At 29.4% G+C, this 18,946-nt stretch overlaps 1 protein-coding gene across 2 annotated transcripts; it reads right to left on the reverse strand.

Annotated features, from left to right (window-relative positions):
* Positions 1-846: 846 nt before the first annotated feature.
* Positions 847-7,937, reverse strand: LOC115721001 (receptor protein kinase CLAVATA1-like). Of its 2 annotated transcripts, none has more exons than XM_030650222.2 (3): positions 5,249-7,937; positions 2,502-4,711; positions 847-1,273 (listed from the first exon to the last, which is right to left on the reverse strand). In XM_030650222.2, the coding sequence occupies exons 1-3, from the start codon at positions 5,560-5,562 to the stop codon at positions 897-899; spliced, it is 2,901 nt and encodes a 966-aa protein (XP_030506082.2). In that variant the 5' UTR covers positions 5,563-7,937; the 3' UTR covers positions 847-896. The 2 variants fall into 2 exon arrangements, with proteins under 2 accessions (XP_030506082.2, XP_060965854.1); XM_061109871.1 differs by having other exon boundaries at positions 2,502-3,632; positions 3,747-5,259.
* Positions 7,938-18,946: the final 11,009 nt, after the last annotated feature.

An 18,946-nucleotide genomic window follows, 5' to 3' on the forward strand; every position in this document is an offset into this window, starting at 1 on the left:
AAAATAATAATATTAGTTGTACTAATATAAACGTGTCATGTGTACAAGAGTGTACACATAAACAACTTATAATGACAGTTAACCGAATGATACCTTAAATTTACTACTATTTCAGTAGTTTAAAGGATTTTATCGTTAAATTTAAACTTAAATGATTAAATACAAGTGAAATAACAGTTGAAAAGATTTAGCGAAAAAAAAACTCAAATATATATACCTAAAAACTTGACATTGATTATCCAATAGCTATTTTCATGGGGTAAGTTGAAAAATACCTCTTTTATTAATCAATTAACCAAATTTACCTCTAATTTTTTTTTTAATTGAAACATACCTCTTTTTATATGTATTGTACCCAAAATGCCCTAACATAAGAGAGTTACATGGAGAGTATCTTGAAGTGAAAGGGGCAAAATTAGTACAATGTTTAAAAAAAGAGGTAAAAGTAATAGACTTTAAAAAAGAGAGTAAAAATAAAAGAGTACAATATAAAAAGGGTATAGAGTCTAATTTCTTCTATTTTCATCACATTAAGGAGGATTAATGGACTTAGTGGGCCAACTAGCCCAACACTTATTATACGGGGAAACTTAAAAAATATTAAAATTTAGGTTAATTTTTACAAAAATACTGACACATAGAAAAATTTTCAAAAATATTGTATTTTTTAAAAAACAACTGTGGAACAACTAAAAAACAACCGTAAAACAACAATGAAAACTTAACACAGTACATAGTATAAAACTTACACAGTATTTTTAAAAAAAAATTCTATCCCATAGTATAAAAGTAAAAAAATCGAAAATTTCAGTATATAGTATAATTATCCCTAATATATATGTATCATCTAATAAAAAAGAAAAATGTAGTACAAATTGACATTGATTCTCCAATAATTAACACACTAATGGGTGGTATTTTGGGAGGTAAGCAATATTTGTAAGCATATAAACCACTTCCCTCATTGTAGGCCTAGTTGAAGCATCATCACTAACACATATTATTGCAACTCTAAATATATGTATGACACTTGCTATTGGATAATCTCCATTAAGAAGAAGAGGATCCATTATTGCAAGTACTACTGTTTCATGATAATCAGAGTGTTGTTGAGAATGATCTGATACGATTTCCCTTACCCAACCAACAATGTTCATCCCAACCTCAAACAACTCATCTCCAACTGGTTTCTTCCCTGTCACAAGCTCCAATAGCACTACACCAAAACTATACACATCACTCTTTTCATCTACTTTCAGTGTGTGAGTATACTCTGCCACAAACAAACAAACATCTTAAAATATACTCATTCATGTGTGTAATAAAATAAAATATATATTACTTATCTTAAATATAATCAAACTGCTTTAAGTGATTAATAATTAATTTAGTAAATTTGAATTTGAAACTCATTTAATGTTAAAATTCTTAGGAGAATTGTCAAAAATATAATTATTTTTTTATGTTTTATTTATAATTTTATAATTTAAAATTTTTATTTAACAAAATACGTTTTTGAAGTTTAAAAGTTAAAAAATATACTTTTCTTAGCATTAAATAAATAAATAAATAAATAAAAAATTAACTTCACAATAATTATAAATCAACTATAAATAAATTATAAAACAATTAAAATAATCTCAAGACAACTAACAAAAAAAATATTTATTACTTTTACTGATGGAGTATTTTTATAAATAAAAAAGTTCAAAGTTTAAAAATAAATAAAAAATTGATGTTGATATATTTTTGTAAATTTTTTTATCTATTACCTTAAAATTTCATAATTTTATCATATTCATCAAATTTGAGTAAGATACTAAATGTTGATAATTTTAGTAAGATACTAAATGCTAAATATTAAAGGAATTTTCCCACAAACCAATTAAAATTTTAATTTTTTTTGTAAACTTTTAATATTTTAGGGTATTTTATCTATGAAATAATCCAAATCTAAAATACTATATATAAGCATGACTAAAGAAAAACACGTGTACTGCACATTGCTATTAAATCTAAGAATACACTTAGGACTAAGTAAATTATATTCTAATTAAGATGTTATAACTAAATAGAGTTACACTAGAAAAAAAAAATTAAAAAACCAAAAAATATCAACGTAACAATAATAACAATAAATAATCATTAATACTATATCATAATAGAAATATTTTAGAGTAAATATAATATTCATACATGTATTATAATTTAAAATAAAATTATTAATTTTACATAAATAAATTTAAAAAATACATGTATACATTTTATTAAGATGTAATTATTCTTATATAGAGGTATACTTTGGTAAAATGTATAACTAATTATAATATAGAGGTTATTCTTATTTATAACTGGCCCAAATTGGGATTTGATTTTTTTATAATAAATTAAAGGTTATTCTTGACTAGAGTATTCTTAAATAGATGTTGTGTGCTATTTCTCAATAGTAAATGAGTGCACACAAAGAGATACTAATAATAATATTTGATAGATTGACTAACCTGGAGCAATATAACCAAAAGTGCCCACAACAGAAGAAACAAATTCAGATTTTCCATCGTCTATCAAAAACTTGGCCAACCCAAAATCAGCAACATGAGCTTCCATATTTGAGTCAAGAAGAATGTTATTAGATTTAACATCTCTATGAATAATCCTCGGACAACAATCATGGTGAAGATAACACAATCCCTTAGCAGCCTCAACTGCAATCTTATATCTCATTTCCCAACTTAAAAAACACCCTCTTTTACATCCATGCAACACCTCTCCCAAGCTTCCATTTTCCATAAATTCATACAACAACAAATTCGTCTCCTTGTTCGATACATACCCCAAAAGCCTCACTATATACCTGTGTCTAATCTGTCCAAGAGTCTTAATTTCGGCTGAGAAACCGCCATCTCTCCCACCAATTACCCGACACTGTTTGATCGCCACGAGACAACCGTCGCGCATTGAGCCTCTGTAAACTATCCCAGCACCACCTCTACCAACTATGCTCTCTTCTTTGACACATTCTATAATGTCTGAAGCGTTGAAATTGAGCGATTTCGCGAAAGTTGTCAGCTTCCATGGCCTTGGTTTGTTGTTCTTGAGCTTGTGAGAAACTATTACGATGGTGATTAGGAGAATTCCCATGATTGACAATAGTGCACTCACTCCAATCAGAGTTAGAGTTAGTAAATAGGATTTGAAAACTTTGTGGTGGTGATAATGATTTGGAACTTGATCACTCGAGAGATTATTATATGAAACATCAAAACTGATTTGAGATGATGTTGTTGGGATTTGGCCTGTGAGATTGTTATGTGAGATATTTAGTGTACTCAGATCTTTGACATCAGCAATCTCTTTTGGAATTTCACCGGTTAAACTATTCTGACTTAAATCAATGCTCGTTAGAGAAGAAGATCTAAACATTGAAACTGGAATTTCACCACTAAGATGATTGGAGCTGAAATTGATTCTTTGTAATAAGTTTAATTTAGTGAATATTTCACTTGGAATTTCACCATCAAACCTGTTATGTTCGATTAACAGAGTATGCAAATTCTTGAGTTTGCTAATTCCAGCTGAGATTTTCCCAGTGAACAAGTTGTTGGAAAGAATCAAGATTCCGAGAAAGTCACCTGAAATTTGAGATGGAAGATCTCCGGAGAGATGATTATCATTGAGTTCAGTAATGGTTACGTTAGGCAAATTGAAAATCCCAACTGGAATGGTTCCATTGAGAAAGTTTTTACCGATTCGGATTTTGGTAAGCGATTTACAATGCCCGAGTTCATCTGGAATAGTTCCGGTGAACGAGTTCTGCATCAGAATAAGTGTCTTCAACCTTCCACCTCTGCACAAATCACGTGGAATTGGTCCACTCAAATGGTTGTTGGCAACATCAAGCTCCTTAAGCTTTCCATTTCTACCAAGACTCTCCGGAAGATGAAACGTGAAATTGTTATCCCAAATCTGAAACACTTCAAGATTCGGAAACTCACCGATGAAACTTGGAATGTTACCGAAGAAATTGTTACTGAACAGATTCAACAGAATCAAATTCTTCAACCCTGAAAAACTCGATGGTATTATTCCACTGAGTTTATTGATCGAAAGATCGATATGTTGAATGCTTACTAAATCACCCAACTCTGGTGGTATTTCCCCGGTGAGATTGTTCTTCCATAGAAACAGAGACTGTAAATTCTTCAATTGACTCAGTTCTTCGGGTATATTTCCAGTAAGATTACAGTTACTCATGTCGAGTATTTGAAGTGAGATCATTCCTCCCAATTCAGGTGGAATTCCGCCGTTGTAATTGTTGTCGTGACCAACATACATTACTTCGAGATTTCTCAACTTACCTAAGCTTTTCGGGAAATTACCAGTAAGACTGTTACCGTTAAGACCCAAATATTTCAAACTCTGAATCTCGGAATAATTTTCCGGAATATTACCGGAAAAGTAGTTTCCGCCGAGACCCAGATGGGTTAATTTCTTAAGCCCGATAATCTCAGTGGGTAATGTACCGGTGAAATTGTTGTTGTAAATGTCGAGAACTTGAAGCTCTGTCATGGCACGAATGATTTCTCCAGGGAAGTTTCCACTGAACAAATTGTTTGAGATGTTTAAAATCTTAAGTGAGTTGAGTTTAGCCATTTCAGCCGGAAGTGTACCGGTGAGATTGTTGCCGGCAATGGTGAGGTTGACGAGGTTTGTAATGTTAAACTTTCAACATATTATGAGCTAACAAAAAACATTAAATGCTAATCTTTATTACTCATAATCATTAACCAAGATCAATATTTATTTAGAGCATCAAATTCATAAATACACATACCTCCCAATCCATCCACATGAGTCATTTTGCTTGCTTGCCTCCAACAAGAATCACCAACAAGTTTTCAAGATTGAACCCAAACCCTTAGAGCCACAATGTGGAGCAATCCCCTATTTTCTTATTACCATACACCTTAAAACCACTCTACCATCAATGACATATATATACATACATCTCATACCCTTATAACCCTAAGGGGTTACTCACTAATAGGGCTTAAGTGGTCTTTTTATGGTATACTATAATTTAATGGGCCAATTATAATATAAAGGGTGCTCTCATGTGCCTCTAATACATAATTAATTTATCAACCATCCCATTATGGTTATGAACAAATATTGGGCACATAGTTAATGATTGTGTTTATGGTATTAAGCTTATGATTATATTAGTCCACAATATTAATTCTAACATGTAAAGCTTCCGATTTGGGGTGGCAAGTGGCCGAAGAGAGGGAGGTTTGTGATGTTGAGGGAGGTAACACGTGACTGGTTGTTGTCGCACGTGACTCCGGAGAAGGAACAGAAGGATGATGAAGAAGAAGAAGATGGGTTATTCGAAATCCAATCTTGAAGAGCATGAGAAGCTTGAGGTCCAATCATGGCAGTCTTGAGATTTAAGAGTAGTTGAAGATGATTTAGTCCTTGAGAGAGTGAGAAGAAGTGAAATATTGAAATGAGAAGAATGTTATTGAATGGTGAAGAAGTTAAGAAGAAGAACAACATCATGGTATTACTATGTTTATTTATGGTTATGGATCGAAGTGGTTGTGTTGTGTTGTTGGTTTTAGTTAGAATATTACTATTTATAGAAACAGAATCTGATTAACTTGAAGATTCCGATTCTATAGTAGTAGTGTAGTGCGTGTGGTGTGGGTCCCGCCGTTTTTAAGATCCCACGAGTTTCATGAAATTATTTTTGAACAATTTTTATTGGGAAAATAAATAAATAGAGTAATTTGGTGTTAAATTCTTTCAACCATTTTATTTTACTTCTACTTAATCTTTTAACATTAAATTTTAGTGGTAAAACCCTTTAACTGTTACTGTCTACATGTATCATCACGTACACGTGACATATTTATATTGGTCCATCTAAAAAATTATAAGAAAAAAATATTTTTAGAATTCATTTAAAAATTAAAAAAGAATAATTTAAATTTATGAAATTTAGGGTTGGAAGATTAACCGCAAGTGAAATGATATTTGAAAGCTAAACTCATTTAGGTGGTGTTTGATTGGAGGTAATGAAATAGAAAGAAATAGAAAGAAAACAATTTTTATTTTATTCTTTTGTTTGGTTACATATTAAAGTATTGGAATGTCATTCCAATAGAATGTTCTTTCTACTATTTTGGTAGAATCTATTTTGAAATACAAGGAAAGACCATTTCAATATGAGAAAAAATTTAATAATTTTTTATATATTTTAAATTTTATTTTATTCCATTCTTATTTTTATTCTCATTCATATTCTCATGTTTTCATTCTTCGCCTAAGTTTTTAAGTTTGGCACGATTAACCCCCACTACTAAATATTTGGAGTAGAACTCTCCAAACTTCAATCTTCTTTTGCTCTCTACTTTTCATTTAGTTTTTAACTGTCAAATGTCAAATAGACCTACCATTATGTACATATTGTGTGATTTCATTAGTCAACATATATCATTTTATTTATTTAGATATAATGAAAATAAAATGTATTTTTTGCATTACGGAAATACACGTTGCAATTTAAATCCACATCGCAACCCACACAGCAACTATTGGAGCAGCCAATGGAGCAATCCAAACCGTAAAAATAAAAAAAATTAAAAAAATAGTATATAGAATGATTCCTATAATAATAATTTCTTCTTCTTCTTCTTTCAAGTTTACCATTTCACCACCACTATTGCACCAGTACCGCCCAACTATTACCACCACCACCACCGCTGTTGCCGCCACCAACACCACCCCACAATTATACTAAATCAGAAAAAAAAAAAATAGGAAAATAAGAGAATCAGATGACTATATCAATCGATTCCGAATATGAATTTGCAAATCTAAAACCCTAAATAAAAACAAAAACGCACAATTAGTTTTGGATCTGAAATCACAAATGCCACAAACTTAAATACGAAATTGATTGAGAAAACATAAACAAATAAATATCAGGCCCAATGTCGGGGTTCGTGAGGGGGAAAGAGCCTTTGGGTTCCGTGAGTTCTCAAGTTACGTCACCTGAGCTAGCGGTGGTGGTGACACCGTGATAACGAGAGCATCGAGAGGGATTGAGGGAAGTTCAGTTCGAGGTTTTTTCATGGTTTTAGTTTCGAGAAAAAGGACTAGAGGTCTACCTAAGGTGAGAGGGGAGGCCGACAGTGCTCCTTCCCAAGACCCCGCAAGCTGAGAGAGAGAGAGAGAGAGAGAGAGAGAGAGAGAGAGAGAGAGAGAGAGAGAGAGAGCAAAACAAAATTTAAGTTTGGAGAGTTCTACCTCCAAAATTCAATACTGGAGGTTGATCGTGTCAAATTTAAAAGTTTAAATAGCTTAGTCACAAGTTACCCCATAAGGTTAAAGAGGTGTCGGGCAGGTAGATGGAAAGGGAAGCATGGGATCATTTGCCCCCTCAATTTTGTATAAATTATGAAAGAGTGATTGTCTCTACATTGCATCTCTTTAAAAAGGTTCCTATCTCTTAAACTCCAATAACAATCACCCCTAAATAAAAATAGATACGTTTGTTTAATGTAATATTGCTTAACTTTTTATGAGATTACTACCAATATCGTGAGGAAGAGAATTAGGAAGACAAAGAATGTGGGTCTTTAATTTTTTATCCTATTTTTTAATATTGCTTTAGTTTTTTGTTTTATTGAATTACACTTTAGAATGAATTCCTTTTCAAAAATATTTAAATAAAAAAAAAAAAACACTTTGGAATTTAATACAATATATTGTACTAAGTTAAACTAAAAAAACATAAAGGTGAAATATATGGTCATATTCTAAATTAATTTGACCAAAGTGACTTTAATTTTCTTTTTCGCTTTATTATAATGGAGCAATAATGTTTCTTTCTTTCCTTCTTACAAAAATTGTGATAAAATTTACTTTTAAGGTCTGCTCCCTTTTTGTAGTCAATTTTTTTAATATAATAAATTTGAAGTGAGAACTTCTATTACATGAAAAAAAAAATGTAAAAATTATTTGTGTGTCATAACATAAGATCCAATTTTGTTTTATATTTATAAAGAGAGATCAAGAAGCCTTCCTATTACACCAAGGTAAATAACATATAAGGATTTGAAGCATCACTTGATTTTGTCCTAATTAAGCTCCATCCTAAACTAATATGGTGACACTTAATATAATATATTACTAAGAAAAAGAGGATCCCTAGTTGTATTGTATCTTAAGAAGAGATTTGGAAAACAAGCCCATGAATGATGTTATATGAGAACACAAGGGTGACACTTTTGAGTTCATCATCACTTATTTATGAGCATTGTTATTGGCGATATTTTCCAAAAACTATTTTTTAAAATTATATAGAACAGTTACTTAATTACATTAATAGTGGTATGACATTGTTGGAATTTTGATACTAACAAATCTTTCTATTTTTTCTTTACATGAACATACCAATAACTCTCTTGGAGGATCTCAAACTGGCTCTTCTTGTGTTCTCTTTGGTTCTCTAGAAAAAGAGAGAAAAAAATATCTTTTTATAGATCTGTGATTTCTGATCTAGGACAGAGCCTTAGAGGTATATTCTGTAACTGTTTTTCAATTGTAACTGATTTATCTTCTTTAGTTTTGATCTTGGTTTTGTTGTAAGTTGTAAGTGTCGGTATATATGTCATTTTAGAACTCTATGAATAATATTATGAAACTTAGGGTACATAAAGGAATTTGTTCCAACAAATATTAAAAGGGTACTAGTCACCAATAATGTCGTTTAACGATTCTCCATATTTATTTATGTTGGGTAAATAAAAGTTGAATCTTTACACCCCATTAGCCTAATAGTCAATTACCACGCAATACACGTTTAATTAATAGCTAATGAAAGAACAATTATTGGTTTTCTTTTAAATTTAGATATGACAAAGTGATTTAATGGGCAGTGGGACATGCCTGCCTAATAAGTGAGACATCTTGTTACTAATTTTGCTGAGGTGATGTTGATAAATATTTGAGAAGATTAATTAATAAAAAAAAAGATGCAGATAAAATAGAGAAATTAGGGTTTTATTTAATTGTAAAATTTAAAAATAAGTAATACAATTAAATAAAAAGTATTATATAGGCAACTAACATAAGAATAAAATAAAAAAGAAAGATTAAAATAACCTTAAATAATTATTTAACACTCTTCCTCAAACTCATATTGTTTGTTGCGAGAAATATCGAGAGTTTGCCTAAAAGAAAACGAAAACGAAAAAATTGTATGTGACTTAGTTAAAAAGTTAACAAGCTGTACGAAAAAGGAACAAAAGATAAAGTAATGGTGTCTAAAAAGTAAATGGTAATCAATCTAAATATATTTGGTGCGTTCATGAAAAAACGAGTTATGAGCAATCTGAATGGTGCTTTGATTGTCACAATACATAGAAGTAGGACAAGAGTAAATGACCTGCAAGTAAACCATCTCAACCAAAAAATCTCTTTAGTAGTAGACATCATGATACGATACTCAGCTTTCGTAGAAGAGTGAGAAACAACAGACTATTTCTTGATCCTCCAAGAAATAAGGGAATCTCTCAAAAAGATACAAAAATCAATGACAGATCTTCAGTTTGTGGGATCACGACCATAATTTGTATCACAGTAAGCTTGCAATTCTAGAGAAGAGGTGGAAGGTAGTAGTAGGCTTTGAAAGATGGTACCACAAAGATACCGTAGAATGCAAAGAACAGCAGCCTAGTGAACAGTAGTAGGAGAAGCAACAAACTAACTAACAATATGAACAGTATATCACTACTACAAAATGCATTTTGGTAATCAATTTTAAATTGACACTTATACATATAGTGTCGATACATGAAATCAATACTTATTCCACCAAGACAAAAGTATATTCCTTGGTGTCAGTTCTAAACTGAGACGTTTAAGTAACTGAGACTTACTAGTGTTTAATTATTTTTGCACTATATGCATATCTCAGTTTAGAACCAACACCACAAAAAACTTTTAGATCTAGCCACAAATTACTCAAGCCAAATCTAAAATTCAAATAATATAATTTACATTTGTAAGAACACAATAAAATTAAACAATATACTATCAAAATTCATATGACAAACTCAAATTCTAATTTAATTTGGCTTTTCTTTTTCTAAATGCCATTTCAATCTCAATTTAATTCCATAATTATAAATTAAGTTCTCAGTCATCCACATTATTAGCTTTCCAAAACAGAAGTTGTAAGAATCATTTACTCTGAGAAACTTTAAAGAGTGAATCAAAGAAACTAATAACATGAACATGAGTTCATGACTACTTAGGATTCGAGTCGATCTACTATTAATTATCGTTATAATATAAATTAGATCTTCATAGGAAACGACATGTTTGATAAAGACAGCTTAATTACATATCGGTGCATGTCATATTTAATCTCTATTATATACATATAATTTCACTTAGATGTGCATACTGTTGGGTTTTATGCCCTAAATAAAACTCATTTCAATATAATCAGATTTACTTATTAATATAGATCAGAAAAAACATTTAATGTTGCATGGTTCACATGATTTATTTCATGATTATATGTACATAATGTATAAATTCATCTGAAACCCTTTTCACATACTTGATCCTGTTTATTGTGTCGTCAACACATTGGAAAGTAAACATGACTATGTGAATAAAGTTTCCTAGATTTATCAGACATAGGGTTTTACTGATATGATAATCTACAACAAGAGTTTACTTGTATTTGGAGAAATACTATGTTCTTTCCAGAGCATTGGTTAAAGTAAAGCTCAGGTTGGATGCATGGAGTATGCATCGGAAGGGACCGATATTGAACTTTGACTTAGATTTATTAAACTTACCGTAATATCTATTCAAGTCAATATCGCCTAGTTGATCCTAGATCAAATGATCTTAATCCTGATATGATTAGGCTCAATCTTGAAAGGCTATTCGTGTTCTTTGATTTGTTAGTTAAGCCTACTTTTAGGTCAGGGTGATACGTACATTTTGGGAACACGGTAGTGCAATTGAGTGGGAGCGCTATCATAAACATGGAATCTATAGCTTCTATCTGGCGAATAGTAAGCAAAGGATGATCTCCTTCGAGCTTGACCAAACGAACATAAATGGTGGAGTACTCATTTCACATTAGCTGAAATATCATTTATACGGGGTCAAGTGTTTTAAGGAATAAATACATTGTAGGGTGTAACCCGTAATTTAATCCCTTTACAAAGGTAGATCATTCATATAGAGGATCAGTGATCACATTAGGATTATAACAATGGATAACTAATGATGTGTCTATATGGTGGAACATATAGAGCATTCTATATAACTGAGAGTGCAATTCTAAGTTCTATGCGTGGATTCAACGAAGAATTAATAAGTTAGTGAATTTTAGTGCTAAATTTCGATCTACTTATTGGAAGCTCGGTTATATAGACCCATGGTCCCCCCACTAGTTTGAGATAATATTGTTTGTAAGACTCATGTAATTGGATTTGATTAATCAATTATAATTCACAAATTTAGACTATGTCTATTTGTGAAATTTTCACTAAGTAAGGGCGAAATTGTAAAGAAAGAGTTAACAAGGCATATTTGTTAATTATGATACTTTGTATGGTGCAATTAATAAATATGATAAATGACAATATTATTTAATAATTATTTATAGTTATTAAATAGTTAGAATTAACATTTAAATGATTGAATTAGAAATTGACATTTTTTGGAGAAAATCGATACAAAAGTGGTAAAATTGCAAAATTGCAAAAATCAAGGCCCAAAATCCCACCTAGCCTAGGGCCGGCCACTTATGTTATTTTTTAAATGATTTTTTTCATTATTTTAATGCCATATAATTCAAATCAAACCCTTAGAGGAATGCTATAAATAGATAAAGGAAGGCTTCAGAAAATTACACTTTTTCCGAATCGAAAACCTGAGCCTCCACTCTCTTCTCTAGCCGCCACTCTCTCTCTCTTTTCTTCCTCAATATTTCGAACCTCTCTTAGTGATTAGAGTAGTGCCCACACACATCAAGCAATACCTCAATCATAGTGAGGAAGATTGTGAAGAAAGATCAACAAAGAAAGAGATTCAAGATCAAAGATTCGGAAGAAGATCCGGAGTTCGCATCTTGATAATACTCGCTACGTAAAGGAATCAAGGGTTAGAGATCCGAACGGAAGGAGTCATTATAATTCCGCTGCACCCAATGTAAGGTTTCTTAAACTTTATATGTGTTTAATTTATCGTTTTAGAAAGTTCATATTTAGGTTGTTAATAAACATACTTGTGAGTAGATCTAAGATCCTGGTAAAATAATTTCCAACAACTGGTATCAGAGCCATGGTAATTGATTTACTTGCAAGAAATTTGGACTTTAAAACGATTGTTTGTATGTTCTTTGGATGGTATCATGTTGTATTGAGTGTTATTTGATGATTGATTGATGTTTGTGAAATTTTCGTGAACAATAATTGTGATTTCGTTTCTGGAATTATTTTTATTGGATAGTATGGAAAAAATTAAGCAAGTTAGCCTTTTACAGAACTCAATTTAGATTTTATTTGAATTAGTTATGATTTTTTGAAGATTTGACAAAATCGGGAACATGGCTTGATAGTTTCGCGATCGAGAACTGTCCGTACAGTTTCGGATTTTTTCCTTTTTCTTCAATTTTTCATACTTTTTCATGGAATTAACTTCCAATTTTTTGTATGGTTTTGTATATATACTATTACTATTCATAATTCAATTCTAATTATCATTTTGAATTAATTTAATTTTTTTTTAAATTAATTCAAGATATTAGTGTAATTTGAATTCGAATAGAATTAGTATTTATCTTTTTGCTTAAAAATCTATCTTATTTTTAAATTTGATTATATTTTTTTTAAATTTAAGGTCAGATTTTTTAGATATTTGTAATATCTTTTAAGATATTTATAATATCTTTTAAGATATTTTTTTAAAAAAAAATATCTTTTAAGATATTTATAAAATCTTTTAAGATATTTTAAAATATCTTATCTTTTAAGATATTTAAAAATATCTTATCTTTTAAGATTTTTTTTTAAATCTTTTTAAGATATTTTCATCTTATTTAAATTTAAAATAGATATTTATAATCAGCGTAATTTTAAATAGATATAAGATAAAAAGTAGGTTTAATTTTAATTTTTTTTTATTTTCGAAATTTAATTTTAAATTGAAATTAATTTTTTTTAAATTATTTTTCGAATATTTTTTTTAATTTAATTATTTATTTATTCGAAATTATTTATTTAAAATTAAATAAATCCTACTTCCAACTATCCAGCCTAACCCCGTGCGTTATGAGTATGTGTTTTAGCTTGTTTGTAAGTTTTCAAAACCTATTATTACTTGATTGCAAATAGCCATGGTTACTTTTTGCCGATCTAATGATCTCATGGCTCCATAGTCAAGTTAATAATTTGTAATGTAAATTTTACAATCTTCTTTCATCTCGTGTATGACCTACAACATGATAGGACCCATCCAAAGTGTGTCTCGTGTGAGCCTATGTGTTTAATTTGATTATAGATACATATAGGTTGTTGTTGCTAAAATAAATTATCATAGCTTCTTGATAGAATTTATTTAGGCCCATTTAGTTATTGGGCTTACTCAATGAATAATGTTCTTATTAAGGTTAAATTCCTCTCTTTGGGCCTTGTGTGAGAGTTGGGAGCCATAGAAGTGGGTACGACATACCGAACCCAAGACCCCTCACACAAACCACCCCAATTGTGAAGGCCCATTTGCCTGATTTGAATAACTGTACTAGGTTAATTACACTAGTTTAACCTAATAAAAATTGATTAGCAACATAATTAATTTCATTTATTTTGAAATTAATTTAAGAAAAATATAGTTTAAAGAATTTTTTTTTATTCTAAGCTAAACTATATGTATTTTCTTGTATTTAATTAAATATAGAATTATAACCATCTAGATTCTTTCTGAAGCTTAATTTAAATTTTTCATTAAATATTCCTATTTAAGTTGATATTTAGTTATCTACAACTAACCAACTTAAATCTGAATATCTTTTGAATTTCAAATTTCAAAATTAAGTTAAGGAATTTTAGGCATTGGTTATTAAGATTCTTTAGATATTTTTTAAGTTAATATTTTTTCGAATATTAACTTAAAATGGAATTTTTCAAATTAAGTGGTTACAACTTAATTTTTGATATTTAATTAAATTTAAATTTGAAAATATTTAAGTTCTAGATTTTTTCTAATACAACTTAAATTAGATATTTTTTCAAATTTTGTGGAAAAGATACTTAGTTAAATAAGATATTTTCTAGATAGTTATTTCTAGACTACTTATTATTTCTAATATTAAATAGGAAAATATTATACATTGTGAAATTAATTATTTAAATAATTAATTTTGGTACAATTTATTTTAAGTATATTTTTCCTAGTATTAAACTAGAAATTAATAATTAAGCCTTCTCTACACTTAATTATTTATTTCTTGAATTTAATACATTTAATTAATTTGAAAATTAAATATGTAAGTTGATTTTTATCATCATACTTAAATATTTCTTTTTCATGACATTTAATTAAATAGAAAATTATTTTTAGTTGAAATTTTAATTTTTCAACTAAATTTAAATAATTTTCAAAATATATTTTTTCTTTATTTTATTAATCAATTTTCGAAATTGCATTTCTTAAATGCTGGAATTTCGAATTTTATTTGAAAAATAGATTAAGTTGTAAATTAATTAATTATTTTAATTAATTCTTGGATCAACTTAAATCAATGATTTTTTCATTTATTGATTAATTTAAAATAAATTGAATTAAAGTATATTATTAGAAATTGAATTAATTAGTCAAAGGAAAATCTAGATAGGTGATATTTTTGCTTGAAGTATTTTTCTAGTGTATTTAATTAAATAGAAAATTAATATTTAAGATTGATTTTCATCATCATACTTAAATATTTGTAATTTTTCTTATATATTTAATTAAATAGGAAAATTATATTTTTTTGTTGTAAATTAATTTTATTAATTAATTTTGGGCCAACATTAAATTAGAATAATTTTTTCCAGGATTTATTTTAATATGCATTTTTCGAAAATTGTATTCTTATATACTTTAATTTTTCGAAATGCAATATATATTTATAGAAAATTATATTTGAGTTGTAAATTAATTTAAATTAATTTTGTAACAACTTAAATTGAATATTTTTCTAAATATTTATTGGAAATTATTACTAAGATGGAAATAATTCATGTTATTTTCATATCCATCTAAGTAAAATTTATAAATATTAAATTAAAATTTATATTTGGAATTTTTCATTCTAAATTGGAAATTTTAATTAAATAAATATATATTTAAAATAAATAGAATAAATAAAGAGAATCAAAGAAAATACAACTCACTTTAAATAATGAGCTTGATTATTATTAAGAAATTCGATCTCCATTGTTGGTCTTACAAAAGTTAAATGTTTTCAATATAACCTCGAGACGCTAGACTTCGTCCCCCTATGGATGGTTATTCGTTGAACGCATTTAACACCGTAAAATTTCATTTGATAAGTGTTTTGTGAGTTTTCGTCTCTATTTAGACTCTCCCCTACGGTGACTACTTAGAGATAAACTCATAAAACATGAAACAATGGTGGAAGCTCATAAAATAAGAATAACCTTGACGCTCGCCTACCGGGACAACGTTGGATTCTTATTTTGATCGAATAAAAGGTTGCTAGAATGTTTTCTATTTTAGATGAGCTGACAACTCTATTCAATAAATGATGCTTTGACTCTCGCCTTAGGGACACTTTGTATCGGCCTTGTTGAAAACCTTGGAAATTATATAGGATTGTATGTTTTAGTATTTTCACTAGTCATTCCTACTTGCTATATGTTTATAATTTCTGAATTGTGTATGAATTTACATTGAACCATGTTATTTTCTGTTATTAAGTTGTAGTTTAATTTCGAATCTTCATTGTTGGTCTAACATGTTTGTTTTTCTAATGAGATAAATCCCTAATGGATTTTCACCATTAGACATACATAATAGTGTAAGATCTCGAAAGATAAATATTGTATATGCAACATCTAGCTGTTCATCAATTGATGACACCTTAGACTAGTATTTTACAATATGAAACAAGAAGATTACATAAATAAGATTACTTTGTCTTTCGCTAATCGAAGCATCGTTAAATTCTTATTTATAAATGAAATTATCCTAATTCCTCTTAGCTTATTCATTTCGAATTAGCTCAATAATATATCATTGGATGAATGGTCTATAAATCATTTCATGTCATTCTATATTTTCTCTTAAGAAATTAAATGACGCATATGATTATAATCCCGAAATTCTATTCCCAATTGATATAAATCCTCAATCTTAGAAATCTCCTACTTGTATGGGCAAATCTGACTTAGAGTTTAAATAGTAGTGGTGGTCCAAGAAAGAATTACTCATTATATTTGGTTGAATTTAAGTCTTTGACTTTAATTTTAGAATCCAAACAGAAATTTTCTTATATTTCTAATTCCGTATACAATACAACTTACACTTTCTCAAGTGTTTAATATCCATCTTCTATTAATGGATTAAAAACTCGTATGGAATTTCGAGTTAGGTATTCTGGTGACTGTGGATCCACTTGAAGTATTCTAAGAACTCTTTGATGTAACTAAACCTATGTCATCAAAAGACATAACCACATTTTTTTTAATCTATGGCATTTGTATCTTGTTCATAGTGGATTTGACAAGATCAATCTCTGCAAAGAGTTAATATGCCTATATCCACTGAAAGTAGTTCATCTCATTCGCAGATGGATGTACATTCAAGGGTGGATATGAGTTTTCGTTGTATTCTTAAAACGATAACTCTAGATTATACCTTATGCAAAGAAATTTGAAATGTTTAAAAAATTTCTTAAATTTCTAGCAATGGTTAAAACCATTAAGGTAAGTGGTTAAAGATCTTGCGAACTGATAGGGGTGGAGAAATAGTTAGTAGATATGCAGTTCAAAGATCATTAAATTGATTTTTGAATTATATCCAAACTTACCTCCCCAGAAATATCGAGTTGCATATTGATGATTAGTTACTAGTCGTTGCCTAAATCCTTCTATGGTAATACAATTTCAGAATGATGTAATGGTTGGGTACTTAATGTAAATCATTACTAGATTCATGGATGACCTAATCAAAATCTTAAGAAAAGCTAGAACTGTTAACCATGGTTTGTTAGCTATTCTAAGTGATTAGGGGTGGACCATCCCATTGTCAATAGATAAGAAAGTGTTTGTTCAAACAAATACTACTTTTCTAAGAAAATGACTAAGTCTGAAAACAAGTAGCAAATAAAGGAGATATTTAATTCTTGATTCCAAAAGTGTTCTATCATCTTATTTGACATATGATGATCCCACTGCCTCTGTTGTCTTGTCACAACCGAAGAGATCAATACCATTTAGTTTTCTTAGACATAATTCACGGTACCTTGTCGTAAAGTGGGAGAGTTTCTAGAACTCACCTTCTTATGACTTGGAGACACTAAGTGATTAAAATCCATTGTGAGTTTAAACAAGTAATGGATTGTCAAGATAAGAAACTAAGAAGAAAGCCAATAGAACTATAGTTTAATCCATTCACATGGAATAACCTAAAGTTTTCTATTACAAGGACATAAAAGGAAATTTTCGTTAATAAGTCTATTCTATGGACTTAACAAAACTTCCTATTCCTAGTATTATAGGTTTGAGTTTATCTAAACCTATGGCTTGTGGTATACCTGGTAATTACTTACTCTAATGCAAGCAACTTACTTTAGTAAGATGCTGAAGCGTTTTCTTTCTAATGGCAATCTATAGAAGCTTCACAACTTCTTAGGTATAGATTTTATTTATCTAAGGAAAAGTCTTAACTATTCCAGAAAAGATAAAGCCATGAAAGAATTTCTTACATCAACAGTGAGAGGTCTTAGATATGCTTTTGTATGCCTTAGACCGGCACTGCCGTTGAGTGGGAGTAATGAGTAGGTATCGCATTAATCCGTGAGAAGAACATTGGAAGACAATCAAGTAAATCTTAAGATAAAGAAGAGGAACTATATGTTAGTCTATAAGGGTGTGTTTAAAACTCTTAGACTACACCATATCAGATTTCGAAATTTGCCTATGTGCTAGTAAATCTTTCTGATAAGATGGTGATTACTTCCGGGGGTGGAATAGTGATTTTGGAGAAGTGTAAAAACCTGTCGAAGTCTCTAGGTTCTACCGCAGATAGACCGAATGTTAAAGTCAGTAGGCTGAAAGTTACTTATTCGGCCCATAAGGAAAGTTCTATACATCTTTGGCACCATTCCAAATTGCCTTAAACTACTAGTGTTAATTTCCTGATTAACCAAAAGTAGTTGCCAAAGGTATAGAATCGAGTATCCCAAGAGAGTAGACATATAGAGAGGAATTTCACATTATCAATGATTTTGTGATTAAAGGAAGAGTAATGGTGGAGAAAAGGTTGTGGTTAATTCAACCTTTCAGATCTTATTACGAGGAGTTTACTACTACTACACTTGATTTGTATATCAAGGTGTTGAGATTATTTGAAACGCACTTTTTGTTTTATATTAGTGCAAGTGGGAGTTTGTTGGGTTTTATGCCCTAAATAAAACTCATTTCAATATAATCAGATTTACTTATTAATATAGATTAGAAAAAAATATTTAATGTTGCATGGTTCACATGATTTATTTCATGATTATATGTACATAATGTATAAATTCATCTGAAACCCTTTTCACATACTTGATCCTGTTTATTGTGTCGTCAACACATTGGAAAGTAAACATGACTATGTGAATAAAGTTTCCTAGATTTAT

This window comes from Cannabis sativa, chromosome 2, assembly GCF_029168945.1.
Source record: "Cannabis sativa cultivar Pink pepper isolate KNU-18-1 chromosome 2, ASM2916894v1, whole genome shotgun sequence".
In the NCBI taxonomy this organism is placed as follows: domain Eukaryota; kingdom Viridiplantae; phylum Streptophyta; class Magnoliopsida; order Rosales; family Cannabaceae; genus Cannabis; species Cannabis sativa.